The sequence below is a fragment of the Cnephaeus nilssonii genome, assembly GCF_951640355.1.
Source record: "Cnephaeus nilssonii genome assembly, chromosome: 7".
NCBI lineage: Eukaryota > Metazoa > Chordata > Mammalia > Chiroptera > Vespertilionidae > Cnephaeus > Cnephaeus nilssonii.
In genome coordinates, this window is record NC_137078.1 from 2,224,993 (window position 1) to 2,252,390 (window position 27,398).

The following is a 27,398-nucleotide window of genomic DNA, read 5'->3' on the forward strand; positions in this document are numbered from 1 at the left end:
AAAATCTCAGACATATGCCAAAAGAACTTCTTCACTGACACTGCCCCTAGGGCAATGGAAGCTAAAGAGAAAATTAACAAATGGGACTACATCAAAATAAAAAGCTTTTCTACAGCAAAAGAAACCATCAACAAAACAACAAGAAAGCCCACTGCATGGGAGAACATATTTGCAAATGCTATCACTGATAAAGGTTTAATCTCCAACATCTACAGGCAGCTTATGCAACTTAATAAAAGGAAGATAAATGATCCAATAAAAAAATGGGCAACGGACCTAAACAGAATCTTTTCAAAAGAAGACAGAAGGAAGGCCAAGAGACACATGAAAACGTACTCAGTCACTTATTATCTGAGAGATGCAAATCAAAACAACAATGAGGTACCATCTCACACCTGTCAGAATGGCTATCATCAACAAATCAACATACGACAAGTGTTGGCGAGGATGCGGAGAAAAAGGAACCCTTGTGCACTGCTGGTGGGATTGCAGACTGGTGCAGCCACTGTGGAGAACAGTATGGAGTTTCCTCAAAAAACTGAAAATGGAACTCCCATTTGACCCAGTAATCCCACTCCTGGGATTATATCCGAAGAAACTAGAAACACCAATCAGAAAGGATATATGCACCCCTATGTTCATTGCAGCACAATTTACAATAGCTAAGATTTGGAAACAGCCTAGGTGTCCGTCAGCAGATGACTGGATCAGAAAACTGTGGTACATCTACACAATGGAATACTATGCTGCCATAAAAAGAAGGAATTCTCATCATTTGCAACAACCTGGATGGAATTGGAGAACATTATGCTAAGTGAAATAAGCCAGTCAATGAAAGAAAAATACCACATGATCTCACTCATTTATGGATAATAAAGAACATTATAAACTGATGAACAAAAAGATAGATACAGAGACAGTAAAGCAACAAACAGACTTTCAAATTACAGGGGGAAAGTTAGGGAGAGGTGGGGGAGATAAGAAATCAAACGAAGGACTTGTATGCATGCATATAAGCATAAACAATGGACTCTGGGGGGTGAGGGCATCTATGGGTGTGGGGTGGGGGGGCAATGGTAAGATATGTACACATATAATACCTCAATAAAAAAAAAAGAGAAACATGCTAATTGACCTTACCCTTGCCACACCCATCAGCCAATCAGGAGTGTGTATGCAAATTAACCTAACAAAGATGGCAGATTAACATGCATACGCAGGCGCTGAGCAGCCGGGGGTGGGCAGGATGCTTGCATCATCACCATGGTGATGACACAGGCGTTCTGCACCACCCCAGCCACTCCGGGCCTCTGAGCAGCATGGGAAGGCGGAAAGGCAGCTCCGGGCCTGAGCGGAAAGGTGGCTCCAGCCAGAGCGAAGGTTGGAAGGAAGGCCCATTCTTGCACAAATCTTTGTGCATCAGGCCTCCAGTGTACATATAAAAGAGTAATATGCAAATCGATGGAATGGCGTAACAACCAGAAAGACCACTTGACTAGTTGCTATGAGGTGCACTGAACACCTCTCAGTCCCTCCCCCCAGCTGGCAGGCTCCAATCACCTGATGGCAAACGAGGAACTGGGGGTGGATGGTGGCAGGGCCGGCTACTGGAAGCTGGGGAAGATGGCTCTGATCACAGGCCAGGCCTAGGGACCATACCCACACACGAATTTTGTGCGCTGGGCCTCTAGTCTGTATATATGAAAGCCTAAGCGACTGTTCAACCATTAGCTATGACATGCACTGACCACCAGAGGGTAGACGCTCAATGCACAGGCATGAAAACTTGGAACAGACTGATGAATCTCAGAGGGATCAGGGAGGGGGCAGGAAGAGATTAACCAAAGATCTTATATGCATACTAGAGGCCTGGTGCATGGATTCATGCACCGGTGGGGTCCCTCAGCCTGGCCTGCGGGGACCGTGCTGAAACTGGCAGTCCGACATCTCCGGGGGGGGGGGGGGGGGGGAGGGTGTCCCGGATTACGAGAGGGCACAGGCCAGGCCCAGGGACCCCACCAGTGCACAAATACGGGCACCAGGCATCTAGTTTTTATATAAAATTTAAAAATATATAAAATAAAAAATATATACAATCAAAATAAAAGATGGGATGAGAACTTATGCAGAGCTTCTAATTTCAAATCCTATGTTTTTTCCACTATATAATTCACCTATTTAAGAAATATGTACTGAACACCAACCATATGCCAGGCAATGTTTTAGGTCAATAAAACAGACAAGATCCTGCTCTCAAGGAACCTATATTTTAATTGGAGGAGACAGCAAATGAAATAGTATATAATATACATTTGTTTCTCAGTTTTATGAAGAAAAGTAAAGCAAGTGTAAGGGAAAAAAGTGTGAGTGTAAGTTTGCTAGTTTACATGAGCGATGAGTGGGGTGTACAAGGAAAGGCAAAAGATACAGCAAATGCAAAATCCCCAAGGCAGGAGGATATGTGGCTGTCATTCCATAACTTTGATTTTTTTTTAAGATACTGTATCAAAGTACAAATGTAAGTATACTACATGGCTTTGTCTGATTAAATGCATACTTTTGACATGTTGACAGTCTCTTACAATGACTATCTTTCAAATATAAACAAATTGGGTTGAACCAGAAAATGTCTACAGCCAGAATCCATTGATTTACTGTAGACCTCTGTTAAGGGGTCAACACAATACTGCTGCTGATTTGATGAGATATCCATAAATACAATTAAACCACTTTTTAAATGCTAAGAAGAGGATCAGGGAAACCTGAGTGACTTCAGGCTGAAACAGAAAGGACAGGAGGACGTGGGAGGAACAGGAGGACCCGAACCCCTGGGGGCTAGTCTAGGCCCTGACCCGCTGGACGACCTCGGCTTTCACCAGTGAAGCGAACGAGAGTCCGGCCGGAGCCTCGGCCGCGTTCCTCCTCCCTGAGACCTGGGGTTCCTCCTCCCTGAGACCTGGGGTTCCTCCTCCCTGAGACCTGGGGTTCCTCCTCCCTGAGACCTGGGGTTCCTCCTCCCTGAGACCTGGGGTTCCTCCTCCCTGAGACCTGGGGTTCTGCTGCGAACCCTCCCGTTGGGAGCCGCGGAGCAGCGCGCTGCGCCCCGCCCACACCGCGCCGCCCGTCCGCCGGAAGCCGCCGGAAGCCGCCGGAAAAGGGCGGGGCGCGTGCGCGCTGGTCCCGCCCACTTGGCCGCCGCGGGGACTGGAGGGCCTGCGCGCGGGACCCTGCGGCTTCCGGGAGGAGTTTTGGGCTCCGCGACGCCCCCTGCAGCGCCGAGCGTGCCGGCGGCAGAGGCCGTGGAGACGCCGCGCTTCTCACCATGGGCGAGCCCGGCTTGGAGCTGTCGTCCATGATCCCCGCCCTGCGGGAGCTGGGCAGGTAGGTGCCCGGCCGCGGCCCCCGTGGCGTGTCTGCGTCCCCCTCGGGCCGAGGAGGGGAACCCCGAGGAGAGGGAGGCGGGCCGGGCCGGGGCGCGCTCGCCGCCGCTCTTCACTTCCCGCGCCTTCCACGTGGGACTTGCCCCAGGCTCCCGGATTTCTGATTGCTCGGGCTTTAGCTCCACATTTTGACCCAGAACTATCCATGGGAGAACAATCGTGAGTTCTGATTCTGTGCAAGGAAGGCCAGTTGCCGAGAAAGGCAGTTCGATGCCTTCTTCGAAGATGGGATCCCTTTTCTTTGACCACTGGCCCCAATCCGTTATTTCAGTCGGAGAGCCGGGGTCTGGCATGGCGTTCACGCAGTGCACAGGATATTGCGGAAGGTGAAGATAATTTAATACAGTTTCAGTTGCCAAAACCTGTTTTCTGAAAACGCAAGAGTAAAATATAAACCAGTCGTCCCGGAAGAGGGGAAGGTTTTTGTCCCCCTTTCCCACAGCACTAGGAGGCAGGGCTTCCCTCTTCCCCTCCCCCTTTGTAAATTGAACAAGAGAGACCTGAGCTTGTGCCAGTCCTGCTTATATTGTTTGGAAACTTAGCACATAAAGTCAAAATTGACATTAAGCCATGTAATATTTAAATCCTTTTCATTTTTCAGTGCAGTTTTTTTCATCCCCATTGGTTGGCCATACAAGGACATTTAGTCTTCCTCAATTATATAAATACTTGAGGCCCTATGTACGAAATTCGTGCAAGGGGCTCAGCCCTCAGCTTAGTCGGGAAGGTTGTTTGGACAGTTGTTCTGCTGTTTGGCCAAATTAGCATATTAGCTCTTTATTATATAGGATTAGAGGCCCGGTGCATGAAATGTGTGCACTGGTAGGGTCCCTAAGCCTGGCCTGCAATCAGGGCTGCTCAGGGCCTTCTGGCTGCCTGCTGGGGCCTGCCTTCGTTCTGTGCCGCCCCCTGGTGGTCAGCACATGTCATAGCGAGTGATCAAACTCCTGGTCTCCGGGTCAAACTCCGGAGGGGACACTTTGCATATTAGTCTTTTATATATATAGAAGAGGATAAATAAAGGGGCTATACTTGTCTTAACTGAATCATCCTATTTTTGTGCGTGTAAATTTTTTCACTTTGCATGAGTACTGAAGGCATACTTGGTATTAACATTTTGTAAACTAACATCTGCCTTTCTAAAAGAAGATGAATACAAGTGCTCATTTTGGGAAGGTGATGTATAGATTCATTTTTCAGGCTCAATGCGAAGCTTAGTATGTTTTTCCTCAATATGCTTTGCTTTAATATAGAAATAGCTTATTAATACTTATCTTTCCTCTTCTCTCTAACTCTATGAGATGTGTTAATAAAAATAATAGCTTAGATTTATTTATAGTCTCTTTCATCAACAGTTACCTTTCATTTCATAAATTTGTAGCCATTTTAAAAGAATGAATAGAAAAACAGACCCACAGAGAATTGTCTAATAGTAGGTTGTAATTGTCATAACTTTTTCATTGCAACTGCTTCATTCAAGCTTATTCAATCTCACAGTATCTTCATAATATAGAATATGGCAAATATTATCACTATTAAGAAATGGAGTGACAGAAGTTAAAGAGCCAAAGGCAAAGAGATAGCAGTTGTCAGAGCCTTTTCGTATTCAAGTCTTCAAGGCCTTTTTTCCCATGTTTGTTTTTCTTTAATTGACTGGCAATTTGATTTCTGAAAAAAAAATGAGATGTCACAGTTCTAATGTGTCATCTTCCTGTATCTCTCAGGGATAAATTTTGTTCCACTGTTTTTTTGCTGTTAGCACTCTTTCTCTGCATGGTCTTTCTGGGTTATCTCATTTGTTCTCCAATCAAACCATATCTAAATACAATAGAACTACATGTACAACTGTATACTGCCAGTTTTACCTGGATGTCCTGAATACAGTTAAGACTTGACATATTCAATACAAACTAGAGTTCAGGGGCACGAAATTCGTGCATGCGGGTGTGTGTTCCTCAGGCCAGCCTGCAACCTCTCCAATCTGGGACCCCTTGAGGGATGTCCGACTGGGATCAGGCCTAAACGGGCAGTTGGACATCCCTCTCACAATCCAGGACTGCTGGCTTCTAACTGCTTGCCTGCCTGCCTGATTGCCCCTAACCACTTCTACCTGCCAGCCTGATCACCCCCTAACCACTCCCCTGTCAGCCTGATCGACGCCTAACTGCACCCCTGCCGGCCCAATTGCTTCTAACTGCCCTCCCCTGCCGGCCTGGTCACCCCTAACTGTCCTCTCTTACAGGCCTGGTCACCCCCAATTGCCCTCCCCTGCTGGCCTGGTCACCCCTAAATGCCCTCCCCTGCCAGCCCGATTGCCCCTAACTGCCCTCCCCCGCCGGCCTGGTCACCCCTAATTGCCCTCCCCTGCTGACCTGGTCACCCCCAACTGCCCTCCCCTGCAGGCCTGCCCCACCCACAATTGCCCTCCCCTGCAGGCTTGGTCCCCCTCAACTGCCCTCTCCTGCAGGCCTTGTCACCCCCAACTGCCCTCCCCTGCAGGCTTTGTCCCCTCCAACTGCCCTCTCCTGCCAGCCTGGTCCCCCCCAACTGTCCTCCCCTGCAGGCCTGGTCACCCCCAACTGCCCTCCTCTACCAGTCCAGTCCCCCCCAACTGCCCTCCCTTGCAGGCCTGGTCCCTCCCAACTGCCCTCCCCTGCTGGCCATCTTGTGGCCACATGGGGCAGCCATCTTGTGTGTTTGAGTGACGGTCAATCCAATCTTTTATTAGATAGGATTCTCCTCATATCCCAACCTCCCTAACCCTTTTTAAAAAAAATTCCTACATTCACTGAGGTAGGAATATTTCAGTAAGTGATATCATACACTCATTTTTCCAAACCAGAAATCTGGGAATCATTCTTCACTCCCTATGTGCTTTTGGGCTACATCCTTGGTTCTCTTCTCTCTTCATGAATAACTCTTATCTAGTCCCATGGCTTTATATGTCATCTATCCTAATATATAAAAACCTTGCATCATAACAACCAGTAATGACCGGAGGCCGATCAACCGGAAGTCAGTGCTGGCCCCACCCCCAAGCAAATGGTAAGGGGCAATCAGGTAGGCAGACCAGCAGTTAGGGGTGATCAGGTAGGCAGACCAGCAGTTAGGGGTGATCAGGTAGGCAGACCAGCAGTTAGGGGTTATCAGGTAGGCAGGCCAGCGGTTAGGGGTGATCAGGTAGGCAGGCCAGCGGTTAGGGGTGATCAGGTAGGTAGGCGAGTGGTTAGGGGCGATCAGATAGGTAGACGACCCCTGGCAGGGCTGGCCCCGCCCCCCAGCAAAGAAAGGGTGGCCCAGGCCAACCAAGCCATTGCACTCCAGCCTGTCGCCTGCAGAGGGAGGCCACCGGTGGAAGGGTAAAGGGGGGCAGCGCTGCACAGATTGCAAGCAGTGGCAGCAGCGGGGATGGGGCCAGCTGCCTGCATCCCGGGGAAGGAAAGCCCCGATAGGCCCTGATCTCAGGCCAGGCCTAGGGACCCTACCCGAGGGGTCCCGGATTGTGAGAGGGTGCAGGCCGGGCTGAGGGACCCCCCCACCCGAGTGCACGGATTTTTGTGCACCAGGCCTCTAGTGTGCTGATAACTCCCAAATTTATATCTGTAGCCCAGAGATATAAATTAGGTTGCTTATTCAACATCTACACCCAGAAATGAAAATTAATATATCTAAAGCAGATCTCCTGATTTGCTGTTCCCTGCCCCAGGTCATTGTAAATGTAACAACCACTGAAGCCTAAGAGTTATCCTTGATTTTTATCCCTTATCCCTAATAATCCATCAGCAAGGCTTGTCAACACTTCCTTTAAAATATACTTCTCACCTCCACTCCTACCACCATAATTTCTTATTTGGACTATTACAATAACCTCTCAGTTTATCTCTCTATTTTAATTTTTACCCATTTACAATGGATTTCCCACTCAGCAATCAAAGTGATTTTTATAATTAAGTCGTATTGTCTATATAAAACCCTAATATGCAACTACTGACCAGCGGAACGACCTGTCATTATGACGTACACTGACCACCAGGGGGCAGATGCTCAACTCAGGAGCTGCCCCCAGCCTGCAGGCCCCAATCAGCGGCAGGGGGCGGTGCTGGTGAGCAGGCAGCGCCAGGCCAGCCAAGGCAGGTACAAGCAGGGGCCCCAATCACCCCGCTGGTCACCCCACAGATTGGCCCTGATTGCCGGCCAGGCCTAGGGACCCTACCCGTTTATGAATTTTGTGCACTGGGCTTCTAGTAGATTATATAACACTAGAGGCCCGGTGCACAGATTTGTGCACCGGTGGGGTCTCTCAGCCTGGCCTACAGGAATCGGGCCAAAACTGGCTCTCCGACATCTCCCAAGGGGTCCCGGATTGCGAGAGGGCACAAGTCAGGCCGAGGGACTTCACCGGTGCATGATCGGGGTCAGGGAGGGATCACAGGAGGGCTCTAGGGCATGTCCAGCCTGTCTCGCCTACTCCCAATCTGGCCAATCAGGGCTGGCTGGCCGGGGAGGAACCGCGGGAGTTTGGCTGGCCAGGGAAGGACCGAGAGAGGGCTCCAGGACATGTCTGGCTTGTCTCGCTCAGTCCTGATGGGCTGGACCCCAGCAGCAAGCTAACCTACCGGTTGGAGCGTCTGCCCGCTGGTGGTCAGTGCGTGTCATACCAACTGGTTGAACCGTCTAACGGTTGGACACTTAGCATATTAGGCTTTTATTATATAAGATTATTCCCCTGCTCAAAATCTTCCTTTGGCTTTCCTGCACACTTAGAATAAAATCCTGACTTTTTACCAAGGCCTCTTTTTGTTTTTTTGTTTGTTTTTTATTAATCTTCATCCAAGGATATTTCCCCATTGATTTTTAGAGGGAGTGGGAAGGAGGGGGAGAGAAACATCTATGTGAGAGAGACGCATCAGTTGGTTGCCTCCTGCTTGTGCCCTGACCGGGGCTGGAGATGGAGCCTGCAACCCAGGTACATGTCCTTGATTGGAATTGAACCTTCTACCCTTCAGTTTGAGGATTGAGCCAAACCAACTAGGGCTGTATATTCTTGTATAATATGGTCTCTGTCTGCCTCTGACCTCATGGCTTTGTATTCCTCTCTTGCTCACTCTACTCTAATTATATTGGCCTTATTTTTTGTATACACCAAGGTCATGCTTTGCACTTGCTGTTTCTTCTATCAGACACTGTCTGGTTCCATTCAGATGTCAATTTGAGGGCACATATTGTACTGTATTACCCATGACCCTTCGTATTTTCAGATATTGATAGTTGCTGTTAAAATATTAAATGATACGGTGGGAGGGAGATAAGGGTCTTTGGACCAACAGTATTAGCCACTAGAGGAGATCTGGATGGTAAGAAGAAGCCAGTCATTTGAAACTAGTAGAACTGTCTGAGATGGAACAGGAAATACAAAGGCTTCTACATGGGAGTGAGCCTACTTTTAAGGAAGAGGAAAAAGCATGGAACATAGAGAGCAAAGAGGGGATGGTATTAGTTAAGGATTTAGGGAGATGTAGGTAGAGGGTTCTATTTTAAGTGAAATGAGAAACCATTGGAATGTTTTAAACAGGGAAAAACACAATTGAATTAATGTTTAAAAAACATGTTTAACTTTCTCTCCTCTACTTAAAACCCTTCATTCTCTTATTGCCTTCAGTACAAAATTTAAACTTTTTAGTTTCTTTGACTTTATCTTCCCTCTTCAGCTTCACCTCCAATTACTGCCCCCTCTTCTTTAGCTATGTAGGGTTTGTTAGACATTCTATAGCAGCCTATGTTCTTATTACTGAGCCTCCCCCCTCTACTGGAATACCCTTCTTTCTCTTATTTTACCTGCTTATCCCCTTAGGGACTCAGTTTTTGTATCACCTCCTCCAGGGAGCCTTGACTGATAGGCCCTTCTCAGGACTGAGTGACCCTCTTGTGTTCCATCCTGGCTGTGTTCTTTTGGCACCTCCATGATGCAAATGTTGTCCCAGTTGTCCTTACGCTGTGGTCATTTTTGGAGTTTTGTTGTTCTGATTGCCTGCTTTTTGCTTTATTATATTCCAAATCGCTGATTTGATTCTCTTCTTAATTTATTCTACTGTCAATTCCCTGTAAATTATTCTTTTTTTCAATTCGTGTACCTTTCGTTTCTTACTGATCCTTTTTTATACTGTTGATGTTCTCACTAAATTTATTGAGCATCCTTATAATCAGCATTTTGATCCTTGCATCTAGTAGATTGCTCCATTTTGTTTAGTTCTTTTTCTGGAGTTTTGTTCTGTTCTTTCATTTGGGACATGTTTCATTATCTCTTCATTTTTGTGGCCTTCCTGTGTTTGTTTCTATACATTAGGTAGAATTGCTACATCTCCTAGGTTTGGTAGAGTGGCCTAATGGGTACAGTGGCATAGCCTCCCTGACCACCAAAGTCGTGCACTCAAGGTCTGCTCCCTCTCTCCCATGGGCTGTATACACTTGCCTCTTATAGTTGAGCCTTTTATTTAAAAAAAGAATTTACTGGGGTGACATTGATCAATAGGATCATATATTTCTATGTTACAAGAACTGCATATTGTACTGTATTACCCATGACCCAAAGTCAAACCATCTTCTGTCACCATATATTAGGTTCCCTTCACCCCATCCTTGAATCCTTCTTTTTGACAGCTACCACACTGCTGTTTGTGACCATACGTTTCACCCACTTGTGAGTGAAATCATATGGTTCTTAGCTTTTTTTTTTACCTGGCTTATTTCACTTAGCATAATATTCTCAAGGGTCCATCCATGTTGTTGCAAATGGCAGTATTTTGACTTATAGCTGAGTAGCATTCCATTGTATATATGTACCACATCTTTTTATTTTTTTTTAAATATGTTTTAATTGATTTCAGAGAGAGGAAGGGAGAGGGATCAAAGGAGAGAAACATCAATGATGAGATAGAATCATTGATTGGCTGCTTCCTGCACCAAGCCACTGGGGATTGAGCCCACAAACCAGGCATGTGTCCTGACCAGGAATTGAACCTGCACCTGCCTAGTTCCTGGGTGAACGCCCAACCACTGAGGCACACAGGCCAGGTGATGTACCACATCCTCTTTATCCAGTCCTCTATCCCAGGACACTTTGGCTGTCTCCCTGGCTTGACCACTGTGACTAATGCTACAATGAACATATGGGTGCATATATTTTTTGAATACATGTTTTCCAGTTTTTCAGATATATACCCAGGAGAGGGGGATTGCTGGGTCATATGGTAGCTCTAGTCTTCATTTTTTGAAGAATCGCCAGACTGTTTTCCATAGTGGCTGTACCAGTCTGCATTCCCACCAGCAGTGAATGAGGGTTCCCTTTTTTCCACAACCTCTTTAACACTTGTTATGTTTTGTCTTGTTGATAAATAGCCACTCTGAAAGGTGTGAGGTGGTATCTCATTGTTATTGTGTTTTTTGTTGTTGTTGTTGTTAATCCTCACCCAAGGACATTTTTCCACTGATTTTTTTTTTTTTTTTTTAGAGAGAGTGGAAGGGATGGGGAGAGACAGAGACACACACAGAGAGAGAAACATCTATGTGAGGGGGACACACCGATTGGTTGCCTCCCGCAGCCTGCAACGTAGATATGTGCCCTTGACCGGAATGGAACCTGGGACCCTTCAGTCCAAGGGCCGAAGGTCTAACAAGAGCCAATCTGGCTAGTGCTCATTGAACTTTGGTTTTTCACGTCCCTAATTGCTAGTGAGGTTGAACATCTTTGTATGTCTTCTTGAGAGAGGTGTCTGTTCAGGTCCTCTGCTTACTATTTTTTTTAAATCTTTATTGTTGACAGTATTACATATGTCCCTTTTTTCCTCTTGTTGACCCCCTCCAGCTCGCCCCCGCCTCAGGCCTTTATCACTCTATTGTCTGTGTCCATGGGTTATGCATATATGCATACAAGGTCTTTGGTTGATTACCTTCCACCCACCCACCCTCCCTGCCTTCTCTCTGAGATTTCGCACTCTGTTCCATGTTTTCGTGTCTATGGATCCACTCCTTGCATCAGTTTATTTTGTTAATTAGATTCCACATATGAGTGTGGTCACGAGATACTTTACTTTTCTTTCTCTGAGTGATTTATTTCACTTAGCATGATACTCTATAGATCCCTCTATGCTGTCTCAAAGGGTAAGAGATTCTTCCTTTTTTTTTTAATATATATATTTTTATTGATTTCTTACAGAGAGGAAGGGAGAGAGATAGAGAGTTAGAAACATCGATGAGAGAGAAACATCGATCAGCTGCCTCCTGCACACCCCCTACTGGGGATGTGCCCGCAACCAAGGTACGTGCCCTTGACCGGAATCGAACCTGGGACCTTTCAGTCCGCAGGCTGACGCTCTATCCACTGAGCCAAACCGGTTTCGGCAAGATTCTTCTTTTTTACTACTGCATAGTATTCCATGGTAGAAATGTATCACAGCTTTTTAGTCCACTCATCTACTGATGGGCACTTGGGCTCTTTTCATATCTTAGCTATTGTAAATTGTGTTGTTGTGAACATAGGGGTGCATACGTTCTTTTTGATTGGTGTTTCGGGTTTCTTAGGATATATTCCTTGAAGTGGGATCACTGGGTCAAATGGCAGTATGCAAATAATGAGAGTTTTATTTCCTCCTTTCCAATTTGGATGCCTTTTATTTCTTCTTATCTGATTGCTGTGGATATCTCATTACTGTGTTGAATAAGAGTGGTGAAAGCAGACATCCCTGTCTTGTTCCCGTTCTTAGGGGAAATGGTTTTAGTTTTTGCCCATTGAGTATGATGTTCGCTGTAGGTTTGTCATATATGGCCTTTATCATGTTGAGTTATGCTCCCTCTATTCCCACTTTGGTGAGAGTTTTTATCAAAATGGATATTAGATTTTTTTCTAATGCTTTTTCTGTGTCTATTGATAAGTTCATGTGATTTCTGTCTTTCAATTTGTTTATGTGATGTACATTTATTGATTTGTGAATCTTGTACCAGCCTTGCATCCCTGGAATAAATCCCACTTGATCATGGTATATGATCTTTTTAATATATTGCTGGATCTGATTTGCTAATATTTTGTTCAGAATTTTAGCATCTGTGTTCATCAGGGATATTAGCCTGTATTCTCTTTCTTTATAGTGCCTGTATCAGGTTTTGGAATTAGGATAAATGTTGGCCTCATAAAAAGAGCTTGGAAGTATTCCTTCCTCTGGGATTTTTTTGGAATAGTTTGAGGAGTTATAGGTGTTAGTTCTTCTTTCAATGTTTGAAGCCCTCCAGACCAGGGCTTTGGTTTGGTGGGAGCTTTTTTTATTTTTTAATAGATTTTTATTGATTTCTGAGATGAAGGGAGATGGAGAGAGACATAGAAACATCAATGATGAGAGAGATTTATTGATTGGCTTCCTCCTGCATGCCCCAACTGGGGATTGAGCCTGCAACCTAGGCATGTGCCCTGACCAGGAATCGAACTGTGACCTACTGGTTCATAGATTGACGCTTAACCATTGAGCCATGCCAGCTGGGCTACTGGGAATTTTTTGATTACTGCTTCTATTTCATCAGTTGTTATTGGCCAGTTCAGGTGCTCTGATTCTTCCTGATTCAGTTTTGCTAGATTGTATTTTCTTTTTAGGAGTTTGTCCATTTCATCCACATTTTCTAGCTTGTTGGCATATAGCTGTTCATAGTATTTTCTTATAATCTTTTGTATTTCTGTGGTGTCAGTTGTTACTTTTTTGCTTTCGTTTCTGATTTTATTTATTTGGGTCCACCCTCTTTGTTTCTTGATGAGTCTGGCTAAGGGTTCATCAGACTTGTTTATCTTTTCAAAGAACCAGCTCTTGGCTTTATTAATCTTTCTTACTGTTTTCTGCCGAAACCGGTTTGGCTCAGTGGATAGAGTGTCAGCCTGCGGACTGAAGGATCCTAGGTTCGATTCCGGTCAAGGGCATGTACCTTGGTTGCAGGCACATCCCTAGCAGGGGGTGTGCAGGAGGCAGCTGATCTGTTTCTCTCTCATCAAAGTTTCTAACTCTCTATCCCTCTCCCTTCCTCTCTGTAAAAAATCAATACAATATATATTTTTTAAAAAATCTTTCTTACTGTTTTCTTAATCTCTATGTCTTTTATTTCTGTTCCAATTATTTTTTCTTCTTTCTACTTTGGGCTTTTTTTGTTGTTCTATTTCTAATTCTTTAAGTTGTAGGGTTAGTTTATTATTTTTCTTTCTTTTTCTTTTCTTTTCCTTTTTTTTTTTTTTTTTTAGGTAGGCTTGTAGTGCTATGATCTTCCCTGTTTTTGCTGTGTCCCAGAGATTTGGGGTTGTTGTGTGTTCATTTTTGTTTGATTCCAGGAAGTTTTTGGTTTCTTTCTTGATCTCATTGGTAACCCATTCATTGTTTAATAACATGCTATTTAGACTCCACATTTGAATGTTTTTGGGTGTTTTTATTGTCATTTCATTCCATTGTGATCTGAGAAGATGCTTGATATGATTTCAGTGTTCTTGAACTTGTTGAGACTTGTTTTGTGTTCTAACATGTGGTCTATCTTTGAGAATAGTCCATGTGCACTTGAGAAGAATGTATATTCTGCAGCTTTGGGTGAAATGTTATATAAATGTCAGTTAAATTCATCTGATCTAGTGTGTGCTATAGAGTCACTGTTCCCTTGTTAATTTTTTATCTGCAAGATTTATCCAATGAAGTCAGTAGGATGTTCAAGTCCCCTACTATGACTGTATTGTTTTCAATTTCTCCCTTACAGTCCTCTAGAAGTTTGTTTTTTTGTATATTTAGGTGCTCCTATATTGGGTGCATATATGTTTACCAGGTTTATATCCTCTTGTTGGATCGATCTCTTTAGTATTATATAGTGACCTTTGTTGTTTGGTGTGATGGCCTTCATTTTGAAGTCTATTTTGTTAGGTATATATGAGTATTGCTACTCCAGATTATTTTTTTCAGATTTTTTTTTCTTTTCCATTTGTATGGAAAAATTTTTTCCATCCCTTCACTCTCATGCTGTGTGAGTCTTTTGTTCTGAGGTGGGTCTCTTGTAGACACCATGTAATTTGGTCATGCTTTTGTATCCATTCAGGTATCCTATGTCTTTTGATTGTAGCATTTAATCCATTTACATTTAAGGTTATTATCAATAGGTACTTATTGCCATTTTAATTCTGTATGCCCAGGTTTCTCTCTCTTTTTCTTCTTTTCATTATAGCAGTCCCTTTAGCATTTCTTGCAGTGCTAGTTTGGTGTGGATAAACTTCTTTAGCCTTTGTCTCAGAAGCTCGATATTTAACCATCTATTTTGAATGATGGCCTTGCTGGATATAATTTGGTTTCAGATCCTTGATTTTCATTACCTTGAGGACTTCATGCCATTCCCTTCCAGCCTGTAGAGTTTCTGATGAGAAATTAGCTGACAGCCTTATGAGAGCTTCTTTGTAGATAACAGTTTGCTTTTTTCTTGCTGGCTTTAAGATTCTCTTTGTCTTTAATTTTTGGAATTTTAATTATGATGTGTCTAGATTTGGGCCAGTTTGGGTTCTTCTTGCTTGGGACTCTCTGTGCCTCCTGAACTTGTGTGACTTTTTCCTTCACCAGGTTAGGTAAGTTTTCTGCTATTATTTCTTCAAACATATTCTTTATCCCTTGCTCTCTTTCTTTCCCTTCTGGCACTCCTATTATGTGAATACTAGTGGCCCGGTGCACGAAATTTGTGCACGGGGAGAGGTGTTCCTCAGCTCGGACTGCACCTTCTCAAATCTGGGACGACTCGAAGGATGTCCTACTACTGGTTTACAGGGATCGGGCCTAAACCGGCAGTCAGACATCCCTCTCACAATCCGGGACTGCTGGCTCCAGCTGCTCACCTGCCTGCCTGCCTGCCTGCCGGATTGCCCCCAACTGTCCCCCGCCTGCCAGCCTGGTTGCCCCCAGCTGTCCCCCGCCACCAGCCTGGTTGCCCCCAAATGCCCTCCCTGCCAGCCTGCTCACCCCCAAAGCCCCCCCCTGCTGGCCTGCTCGCCCCAATCTTCCCTCCCCACTGGCCTGCTTGCCCCCAACTGTCCCCCTGCTGGCCTGCTCATTCCAAACTGCCCCCCCACTGTCCTGATCGCTTCCAACTGACCCCCAGTTACAGCCTGCTCACCCCCAACTGGCTCCCCTGCTGGTCTGCTTACTCCCAACGGCCCCACCCCCCACCAGCCTGATCACCCACAACTGCTGTCCCATCCTGGTCTGATCACACCCCGGTGACCCAAGCTCCCAGCCCCTCCTTTTTTTCTTTTTTCAGCGCCTCCTTGAGCCGAGGCCAGGGATGGCTGGAAGCAAGTACCTGGGATTTTTTTATCTTCTATAATTGAAACTTTGTAGCCTTGAGCGGAGGCCAGGACGGGCAGGAAGCTTGGTTTCCTCCATCACTGGGGCAACCCAAGCCTCCTCCTCGCTCCAGCTCTGTGGCTGCCACCATCTTGGTTGGGTTAATTTGCATACTCACTCCTGATTGGCTGATGGGCGTGGTTTGTAGGCATAGCAGAGGTACAGTCAATTTGCATGTTTCTCTTTTATTAGTGTAGATTGTTATATTTCACATTGTCCCACAGCTCCCTTAAGCTGTCCTCCTGTTTTGTAATTGTTTTTTCTTTTTGGTTCTCTGTGTCATATTTTTCTACCCTATCTTCTGATTCCTTGATCCGATTCTCAGCTTCCCCTAATCTGCTGTGTATTCCTTCCAGTGTGTTCTTTATTAGTGCTATGTCATTCTTCACAGTTACTATATCTTTTTTCATGCTATTGAACATCTTTGCCATCATTATTCTGACCTCTGTGTGTGGTTAATTTCTTTTTTTGTTGTTAATCCTTGCCCGAGGATATTTTTCTATCGATTTTTAGGTAGAGTAGAAGAGAGAGGGAAAGCCGAAGCCGGTTTGGCTCAGAGGATAGAGCGTCGGCCTGCGGGCTCAAGGGTCCCAGGTTCGATTCCGGTCAAGGGCATGCGCCTTGGTTGCGGTAACATCCCCAGTAGGGGGTGTGCAGGAGGCAGCTGATCGATGTTAGAAGAGAGAGGGAAAGACAGAAACATCGATGTGAGAGAAACACATCAATTGGTTGCCTCCTGCACGAGCCCTGATCAGGGCCTGGGCTGGGGGGGGAACCTGCAACCAAGGTACATGCTCTTGATCGGAATCAAATCCAGGACCCTTCGGTCTGCAGGCTGACACTCTATCCACTGAGCCAAACCAGCTAGGGCTTATCTCTATTTTATATAGCTCTTCTTCTGGAGAATTCTCTTGATCTTTCATTTGGGGGTTGCTTTTTGTCTCCCCATTTTTGTTGCCTGTTTGGGTTTGTGACTAAGTATTAGGTAGATCTGCTATGCCTCTCAGTCTCTAGTGCAGGACAGTGTGTAATGCTGTTTCTGACTAATTAGATTAGACCAGTGATGGTGAACCTATGACATGCATGTCAGCACTGACACACGTAGCCATTTCTGATGACACACGGCCACTGAGGCTTTCCGCGTGAGGGCAGTGTAGGACTGCATTTTTCTAGTTTCAAAGAAATTTTGGCTAATTCCCTATTTATCTCCGCTATGTCCCTTTCCATCGGAGATTCGGTTTCAGTGTTAGAGGTGCGCTCTGCTCCAGAAGCCAACTGTCATTGTCGTGATAGTGCGCGGCCGCGTCCTCCAATGCCTCTTCATCCTCGGGTGAAAAATCCCCCAGCTCGCATAGGAATGATCATCCTCATGTGCTAACAATACCCCCTTCTCTTTGTCCACCGCCTTCTCGTAAGGATTCCCAGGCGGTGGCCGTGGAGAGGCAGCAGGCGGAGCCGAGGGCTCAGCCAGGGAGGTCTAAGCACTTCCTGGGTAGAGTCACCTTGAAGGGGCAGCTTTTCTAAGCTGGGGCAGGAAGGACTCTTCTCCCTTTCCCCTTCTCCCCACTTCCTTCCCTCATGACGAGGGTCAAGACAATCTAATGAGATTCCACAAGGAAAAAGTATCTACAGGCACCCTCTGCGGACCATGGGCGGAATAGCAGTCCTGCAGCTTTTTCCCTACCCTAGCCCACATCTCTAAGTTCACAGTCCCTTCTTCTGGAAACCAAGGACAGACTTCTTCTATAAAGCTTAAAAACGCTCAAGCTGCTCATGCCCTACCCTAGTTCCCCGAGCGCGAAGCATATTTTTCAGCACATGTGTAAACAACTCTCTGCTATTGCCTTGCCCCATGATTTTTCTCTCCCGACTCTAGGATCCACTGCCCTTCTCCTTACTTGATCCGACGCGTCCCTTCGTCCGGCAGTGTCCTTCACCGTATCCCCTGTTTCAGGTCCCTGTTCGGGCGCCACTTGCCGGTACCTGCCGGCTTCAGTCGAACAGTACTTGAAAGGGGGGTGAGGATTAAGAAAAGAAAGACAGACAAAAGATGGGATCAGGAGGACCAACAGTTCAAGACTGCCAGCCCCGAGTTTATTTCTCACAGCATATTTATGCAGTTATGATTGCACAAGCATTTGGCGAGCATAAGCAATTCTATTATTACATTTGCACAGCTTTTTCCTGTCAACCTTTACACAGTATCCCAGACTTGCTGACTTCCCTCTAACTGTACCTTCTCCTTGCCTCGTGGCCAAGGCTAACTTCCTTATTCTAAAATATCCTGCTTACTTCCCACGCTATGCTGACTGTCACATAATATTTTGCCTTGTCTGCAAGCTTAGCAAGCTTCAGGGGGCTGAGAGAGCGGGTGCCAGACAGCCCACCTTGTGAAATGCTGTCTTCTCGGGACCTTGTCAAGCCGAGACCGCTCCCCACAATGGTTGGTTTCTCTGGTTAGGTTTGCTCAAAGTGCCGTGTCTGCTCCTGCCTACTTTACACCTGCCCTTGTTTTCCGCTGGACCCCTCCCCTGTATGCTTGTGTGTCAAGCTAACTCCTCTCACTTGCATTTCCAGCTGTCTCTGGTTGTCAGACCCTGCTGCTTTTCACAGCCAGGTGTTATGTGGCCACCTTTTTCAATTCTGGTGCTCTCTGCTGGGGGGTTCAGCTTGAGGTTTAGATCCCAGAGTTCTCATTGAGAACACCCCACAGCCTATATATCTCTCCAGAACTTCAGTTGTTGTCTGTGGGAACCCTGCCAGCTCTTTTGTGCCTCTATCCAGTCTCTTTCCATCTCCACTTTCCGTTCTTGGTTATCAGGGTTCTCTCCAGCTAGTCTTCAGTTAATTTTTCAGGTTGTTTTTTTCTGTATTTTAGTTGTATTTCCAGTTTGGTCTCAGGAGAGTGTCAGTGTAGCTTCCACTTACTCTGCTACCATTTTTTATCTCTGATTTGTTTTCTGACTGCATTCAATTCCTGTCTGTATTTTCTCACATCTCATTGAGTATATCCAGAATTGCAATCTTGACATCTCTGTCATTTATATGACATATTTCCATGTGTACCAGTTTATTTTCTGGAGAGTTTTCATTTTCTTTTGAGCTTCCTCATTATCGTTGGTTATTCATGGTATTTGCTTGCCTCCTCTGTCTAGACATCTATGTATCATTGGCCCTTCTCTAGCTGCTTTTTCTGAGAAGGTCTTTCTAGTATTTTCTAGCAGGTGGTGCTGCATCACAAGATTTTTACCTCTGTGACCGCCTGGAGTCGACCTCCACGGCTTCCATCAGGCTTCCATTAGTATAGCTGTGCTGCTTGGGATTGAAATTTGTTTTTCCCTCATTATATTAGCCACCCCAAACCTCTGCAAAGTCCCCTGCCCCATAACTAGCTCTCAGTCACAGAGGGAGAAGGTGTTTCTGCTGCAGTAGTTCCTGGTTTACAGACAATGTGCTCCTCAGTCTGACACCGAGGGCAATGGAGGCAGGTTTTGGGGTCCTAGCGGCAGCAGGGCTCTGTGGCTCCATTTTCTTGTCTGAAACCACCACCCAGGATAACAGACAGCTGTGCCGCGAACCCTTGTGCTCTGTCCTTATCTAGTTGTCTCAGCTGGCTTAGCTGCACTTTGCACCACTCACCTGCTGAAGTGCCCACCCATACCCTCTGTTCCTCCTAGCTGAAGGAAGTGCCACTGGCTTCCTCCCCTCTGGACTGAGCCACGAGCTCCTGGCTGCAGGGCTTCATCCATTATCTGAGCTTTCCTCCCTTCTCACCTCCCGATTTATTCCTGTTTCCCACATTTAGATGCTTCAGTGCATGAGTTTCTCAGTGTGCCTCTATATTGAGCAGGGAAGCGTTTGTTGAGTTATAGTTTATTATTAAGTTGTTAAAGTTTCATTGTGGGAGGCCAAGGGGATCTCTCATGCCACCAATCCTTTGACATCACTCTGTAGTTGAGCCTTGATTGCTGTTGCCACATAAATGGGAAGGATTTACTTCCAGACCAATTAGCTGCAGTAAACACTGACTCTGACCACCCTGACGAATCAGCTGTACAGATGTCTCCTCCACAGAGCAGGACTTACTTCAACAGAGCTCTGGTGTCCACTCAGTCCACCCCTTGAGTGTGTTACATGTGCAGGTGGCTGAGTGGCGGTGCTACAAAGTGGTCTGAAGCTGTCCACTGGGTGTGCTGGTTCTGGGGCTTCCCAGGAGGTTCAGGGTAAGGTTAGTTGCCACCTGTGTCCTGTCCAGGGCCACCCAACATGAGTGACAAATCAATTTTGCAGATGGCTGCTACTTGTGCTGGGCCTGGAAGTGCTCAGTGAGGCCAAGGTGTAAACCAAAGGCAGCTACTGCTTGTGCTGGGCCTGGGCCACTTAGTGAGAGGTAAGGGGCCAGACCCTGTTTGTTTGAGAAATTTTAGGAAAATCTGAAGCATGAACCAAGACAGGTCATTTATATGGAAAAGCCACTGGAAACAGCTTCGGTGGGCCTGAAAGTTGAGTGGGGCTGGGCTTAAGGGAATCACCAGAATGGAATGAACAGTGTGGACCAAGTTGATGGATTCTCAGATATGGCGCACACCTGCTGATTCTGTGGGGGTAGGGTTCATCAAAGGAACAATGACCTCTGCCAGCACTTCTGTCTGGGAGAAAGCTGCTGTCTCCCTGCCCCCCAGCTCTCATCCTGATGCCAGACAATTCAGTTTTTCACCTTATGTCCCTTATGCCATTTAAGCTGCTGCCCCCATGTTGGAGCTCAGAGGAAGTGAGTCCAAGAAAGTCCATTAATGGGCACTTTAAGAGGGATTGCCTGGGACTCCAGCAGCCTTCAGCAGCCTTCGTGTCACTCAGCCTCAATCCCCTCTGGTTTTTACAGCCAAAAGTTATGGGGACCTTTCTTCCCAGCACTGGAACCTTTTGGGCTGGGGAGAACTCTGTAGCCAAGATACCCCTCCCAATATTTATCCATCACACGTGGGTGTAGGACCAACCTGTTCTGCTTCTCTGTTCCTTCTATCAGTTTCCATGTGGTAGTTGTAGGACTTCCACTCAGCCAGATTTCAGGCGGCAGAATGATAGTTCTGTAGTTTAGTTGTAATTTTGATGTGGTTGTTGGAGGAGGTGAGTATCCCATTCACCTACACTGCTATCTTGCTTGGAAATCTGTTACAGTATATTTGTGAAATAGTAACTGTTTTAGCTCACGTTCATGGTAGAGGTTGCAAAATAAGAAATGGTTAGTCTCCCATGAGGTTTCTTTATTTTGATAGTACACCTAATGAATTATAATTCACCATTTTTAAAGATAACACATGAATGCATTATCTTTTCTTTTTTTTTCCCAATTTTTTTTATTAAGGTATTATATGTGTACATATCTTACCATTGCCCTCCCCACACCCCCCTCCCATATATGCCCCCACCCCCCAGAGTTTTGCATCCATTGGTTATGCTTATATGCATGCATACAAGTCCTTTGATTGATCTCTTATCTCCCCCACCTCTCCCTAACCTTCCCCTTGTAATTTGACAGTCTGTTTGATGCTTTACTGTCTCTGTATCTATCTTTTTGTTCAAGATTATAATGTTCTTTATTATCCATAAATGAGTGAGATCATGTGGTATTTTTCTTTCATTGACTGACTTATTTCACTTAACATAATGTTCTCCAATTCCTCCCAGGTTGCTGCAAATGATGAGAATTCCTTCTTTTTTATGGCAGCATAGTATTCCATTGTGTAGATGTACCACAGTTTTCTGATCCAGTCATCTGCTGACGGGCACCTAGGCTGTTTCCAAATCTTAGCTATGGTGAATTGTGCTGCTATGAACATAGGGGTGCATATATCCTTTCTAATTGGTGTTTCTAGTTTCTTCGGATATATTCCCAGGAGTGGGATTACTGGGTCAAATGGGAGTTCCATTTTCAGTTTTTTGAGGAAACTCCATACTGTTCTCCACAGTGGCTGCACCAGTCTGCAATCCCACCAGCAGTGCACGAGGGTTCCTTTTTCTCCGCATCCTCGCCAACACTTGTCGTTTGTGGATTTGTTGATGATAGCCATTCTGACAGGTGTGAGATGGTACCGCATTGTTGTTTTGATTTGCATCTCTCGGATAATTAGTGACGTTGAGCATGTTTTCATGTGTCTCTTGGCCTTCCTTCTGTCTTCTTTTGAAAAGATTCTATTTAGGTCCGTTGCCCATTTTTTTATTGGATCATTTATCTTCCTTTTATTAAGTTGCATAAGCTGCCTGTAGATGTTGGAGATTAAACCTTTATCAGTGATGCCATTTGCAAATATGTTCTCCCATGCAGTGGGCCTTCTTGTTGTTTTGTTGATGGTTTCTTTTGCTGTGAAAAAGCTTTTTATTTTGATGTAGTCCCATTTGTTAATTTTCTCTTTAGCTTCCATTGCCCTAGGGGCAGTGTCAGTGAAGAAGTTCTTTTGGCATATGTCTGAGATTTTGCTGCCTGTGGATTGCTCTAGTATTTTTATGGTTTCCCGTCTTATGTTTAAGTCCTGTATCCATTTTGAGTTTATTTTTGTGTATGGCGTAAGTTGGTGATCAAGCTTCATTTTTTTGCATGTATCTGTCCAATTTTCCCAACACCATTTATTGAAGAGACTGTCTTGACTCCATTGTATGTTCATGCCTCCTTTGTCAAATATTAATTGAGCATAGTGGTTTGGGTCAATATCTGGATTCTCTATTCTGTTCCATTCATCTATATGTCTGTTCTTGTGCCAGTACCAGGCTGTTTTGAGAACAGTGGCTTTGTAATACAGCTTGAAATCTGGTATTGAGATCCCTCCTACTTTATTCTTCTTTCTCAGGATTTCTATGGCTATTCGGGGACTTTTTTTATTCCAGATGAATTTTTGGAGAGTTCTTTCTAGGTCTGTGAAATATGCTGTTGGTATTTTAATGGGGAGTGCATTGAATCTATAGATTGCTTTGGGTAGTATGGACATTTTAATGATGTTGATTCTACCAACCCATGAACATGGTATGTTCTTCCATCTGTTTACGTCTTCCTCTATCTCTTTTTTCAGTGTCCTGTAGTTTTCCGTGTATAGGTCTTTTACCTCCTTAGTTAAGTTTATTCCTAGGTATCTTAATTTTTTTGGTGCGATGGTAAATGGGATTGCCTTTTTAGTCTCTCTGTCTGTAAGTTCACTATTGGTGTATAGAAAGGCCATAGATTTCTTGGCGTTAATTTTGTATCCTGCTACAATGCCGAATTCATTTATTAAGTCTATTAGTTTTTTTGACGGAGTCTTTTGGATTTTTTATGTACAATATCATGTCGTCTGCAAATAAAGACAGCTTTACTTGTTCTTTTCCAATTTGGATGCCTTTTATTTCTTCTTCTTGTCTAATTGCAATGGCTAATACTTCCAGTACTATGTCAAACAGGAGTGGTGAGAGTGGGCATCCCTGTCTTGTTCCTGTTCTTAGGGGAAATGTTTTTAGTTTTTGTCCATTGAGTATGATGTTTGCTGTGGGTTTATCATATATAGCTTGTATTATGTTGAGGTATGAGCCATCTATTCCCACCTTGTTGAGAGTTTTTATCAAGAAAGGGTGTTGGATTTTGTCAAATGCTTTTTCTGCATCAATTGATATGACTATGTGATTTTTATCTTTCAATTTGTTTATGTGATGTATCACGTTTAATGATTTGCGGATATTGTACCATCCTTGCATTCCTGGGATAAATCCTACTTGGTCATGGTGTATGATCTTTCTGATGTACTGCTGGAGGCGATTTGCTAGAATTTTGTTGAGGATTTTGGCATCTATGTTCATGAGGGATATTGGTCTGTAATTCTCTTTCATTGTGTTGTCTTTATCTGGTTTTGGTATTAGGGTGATGCTGGCTTCATAGAAGGAGCTTGGAAGTGTTCCTTCCACTTGAATTTTTTGGAATAGTCTGAGGAGGATAGGTTTTAGTTCTTCCTTGAATGTTTGGTAAAACTCTCCTGTGAAGCCATCAGGCCCCGGGCTTTTGTTTGCCGGAAGCTTTTTGATGACTGCTTCAATTTAGTCCATAGTTATTGGCCTATTGAGCTGTTTAGATTCTTCTTGATTGATTTTCGGAAGGTTATATTTTTCTAGGAATATGTCCATTTCCTCCAGATTGTCCAGTTTGTTGGAATAGAGTTGTTCGTAGTATTTTGTAACAATCCTTTGTATCTCAGAGGGGTCTGTTGTTATTTCACCTCTTTCATTTCTGATTTTGTTTATTTGGGTCCTCTCTCTTTGCTTCTTGGTGAGCCTGGCTAGAGGTCCATCAATCTTGTTTATCCTTTCAAAGAACCAGCTCTTGGATTTGTTGATCTTATGTATTGTTTCTTTGGTCTCTATGTCATTTATCCCCGCTCTGATCTTTGTTATTTCCTTCCTTCTGGTTACACTGGGCTTTTCTTGCTGCTCTTTTTCTAGCTCTTTGAGTTGTAGGGTTAAGTAATTTATTACCATTGTTTCTTGTTTTTTGCAATAGGCCTGTAGAGCTATGAACTTCCCTCTCAAGACTGCTTTCGCTGTGTCCCATAGGTTTTGGATTGTTGTGTTTTCATTGTCATTTGTTGCCATGATGTTTTTTATTTCTTCCTTGATCTCTCTGGTGACCCAGTCCTTGTTTAATAGCATGCTGTTTAGTCTCCATGTGTTTGATTTCTTTGGATTGTATTTATTGTAGTTGATTTCCAGTTTTATGCCACTGTGATCTGAGAAGATGCTTGATATAATTTCTATCTTCTTGAATTTGAAGAGACTTTGCCTGTGACCCAGCATATGGTCTATCTTTGAAAATGACCCATGTGCACTTGAGAAGAATGTATATTCTGTGGCTTTGGGGTGAAATGTTCTGAAGATGTCAATTAATTCCATCTGGTCTAGTGAGTCATTTAGGATTGCTGTTTCTTTGCTGATTTTTTGTTTAGAGGATTTGTCCAGTGGTGATAGTGGGGTATTAAAGTCTCCTACTATGATTGTGTTGCTATTAATCTCTCCCTTGATATCCTCCAGGAGTTTTTTTTATGTATTTGGGTGCTCCTGTATTGGGAGCGTATATGTTTACCAGAATTATTTCTTCTTGTTGGATTTCTCCCTTTAGTATTATGAAGTGGCCTTCCTTATCTCTTGTTATGGCATTTACTTTGAGGTCTATTTTGTCAGATATAAGTATTGCTACCCCAGCTTTTTTTTCATTTCCATTTGCCTGAAAGATATTTTTCCATCCCTTCACTTTCAATCTGTGTGAGTCTCTTGTTCTGAGGTGGGTCTCTTGTAGACAGCATATATATGGGTCGTGTTTTTTTATCCATTCAGCTACTCGATGTCTTTTGATTGGAGCATTTAGTCCGTTTACATTTAAAGTTATTACTGAAAGGTATTTGTTTGCAGTCATATCTATTTTTGTGTCTGTATTCCTTCTTACCTGTTTATTTCTTCTTTTTACAGTATTCCCTTTAGCAATTCTTGCATTGCTGGTTTGGTGGTGATAAACTCCCTGAGGCTTTTTTTGTCTGCAAAGCTCCTGATTTCCCCTTCAATTTTGATTGATAGTCTTGCTGGATATAGTATTCTTGGATTCAGTCCTTTGCTTTGCAACCCTTTGTATACCTCCTTCCATTCACTTCTAGCTTGTTGTGTTTCTGATGAGTAATCATTTGACAATCTGATGGGTGTTCCTTTGTAGGTAACTCTCTGTCTCTCTCTTGCCGCCTTTAGGATTCTCTCTTTATCATTTATATTTGCCATTGAAATTATGACATGTCTTGGTGTGGGTCTTTTGGGGTTGATCCTGCTTGGGACTCTCTTTACTTGCGTAACTTTTATCTTTCCCATATCCGGGAAGTTTTCTGTCATTATTTCTTCAAATAGATTTTCTAATCCCTGCTGCTCTTCTTGTCCTTCTGGCAGCCCTATTATACGCATGTTACTTCGTTTCATGTTGTCCCGAAGCTCCCTTAGGCTTTCCTCCTGCTTTTTAATTTTTTTCTCCAATTGCTGTTCAGCTTGAGCTTGTTTCTGTACCTGATCTTCTAACTCACTAATTCGGTCCTCTGCTTCTTGTAGTCTACTGTTGAAACTTTCCATGGTGTTTTTGATTGTAGCTATATCACTTTTCATTTCTTCCTGATTCTTGCATAAGTTGTTGATTTTCTCATCCATCCGATGTATAAATTCCATGACCATTACTCTGAACTCCTTTTCGGTCATGTTGCAAGCTTCATTTTCACTAATTTCCTTTCTTGGCGACTCCACATTTTCTTTCCTCTCTGAGTTATTTCGTTTCCCCATTCTGGCTATTACCAGAAAGCTCAAGCTTCTGTTTGCGTGGACCTGGGCCGTGTGCTGTGGGGACTTCGCTCCACCCTAGTTTCACTGAAGTGCTCTGACACTAGGACGTGTGGCTGTCTTTGGTTGGTGGGAACCAGACTTGCCCAGGATCAGTGTCCCCAGTGTTCTGTGTGGTCTCGTGTGCACATTTAGAATCAGGGGCCCTGTCTGCACCACACTGTTGGTATGTGCCGAAAATGAGATCCTTAGCATGTGCCAGGAGTCAGAGTTTCCCTGTGTCTGCACCAAGACTCGAGTGTCAAAGTCTCTGTTGCCTTGTGCGGTTTCTCGTTGAGAATCAGGGTCCCTGTGTGTGCACGCACCAACAATTGGGGTCGCTGGCTCTTAGTGTGAATGTGCTGTGAGTCAGGGATCCCAGGCAGCTGTGTCCGGCGTGCCAAATTCCCTGAAGTGGAGCTGCGTTCTGTGTGTGCTCTCTCTACTGAGCCAAACCGGCTAGAGCGCACATTCTTAAAAACCTGAAGGTGAGCCGGCTCAGTGCACTCTCCCAAAGTCCCAGAAGGGGGGCGGAGTCCGTCCTGCGCGCCAAATTCCCCAAAGGGAAGCCCCTCTGTGCACGCTCTTAAGAATCTCCGAAGGGGGAGCTGTGACCCGCGAGCCAAATTCCCCCAAATTCCCCGAAGGGGAGCCCTCTGTGCGCACTGACAGATTTCCCCGACGGGGAGCTGCTTCTGTCCCGCGCGCACAGGCGCGCGCCAAGTTCCCTAAGAGGGAGCGCGTCCCTGCGCAAAGCTCGGCAGCTTGGGCCAGGGGCGGGTCTATCAGTTACTATGGCGCTGTCTGTGCGCGCGCCTGTGAGCAGCTTGGGCGAAGGGCGCGTCTATCAGTTACTATGGTGCTTTCCGCGCGCCTGTGGGCGCTCAGCAGCTTGGGGGAGGGGCAGGTCTATCAGTTACTATGGCGCTATCCGCGCGCCTGCGAGGAGGTGGATAGGCTCTTTGACTCACGGAAATCTGCCGGGAAGTCTGGATTCTTGTTGTTTGTTGGTCTGAAGCTGTGATAGCAGTTCTCTGTCCCCGGTGGCTGCAGGGTCCTGGTTTGTGTCAGAAGCCAGGATCCGAGTCTCAGGCAGCTCTGTTTCTCAAGATGGCGTGGTCTCCGCGTCCGCACCAGCCGCCGAGAAGTGTCCGCTTTGTGCGCGGGGCTCCGCCTTCTAGGGCTGCCCTGTTCGGGAGCCCCTTGGAAG

General features: G+C 45.0%; 1 protein-coding gene across 2 annotated transcripts in view; it reads left to right on the forward strand.

The window, feature by feature from the left end:
• The first annotated feature begins 3,202 nt into the window (after positions 1 to 3,202).
• Positions 3,203 to 27,398, forward strand: part of ATR (ATR checkpoint kinase) — a 161,447-nt gene continuing 137,251 nt past the window's right edge. For both annotated transcript variants that reach the window (XM_079777343.1, XM_079777344.1), the window contains exon 1: positions 3,203 to 3,381. In XM_079777343.1, the coding sequence (XP_079633469.1) occupies positions 3,323 to 3,381 (59 nt within the window). In that variant the 5' untranslated portion in view covers positions 3,203 to 3,322. The remainder of the gene's footprint in view (positions 3,382 to 27,398) is intronic.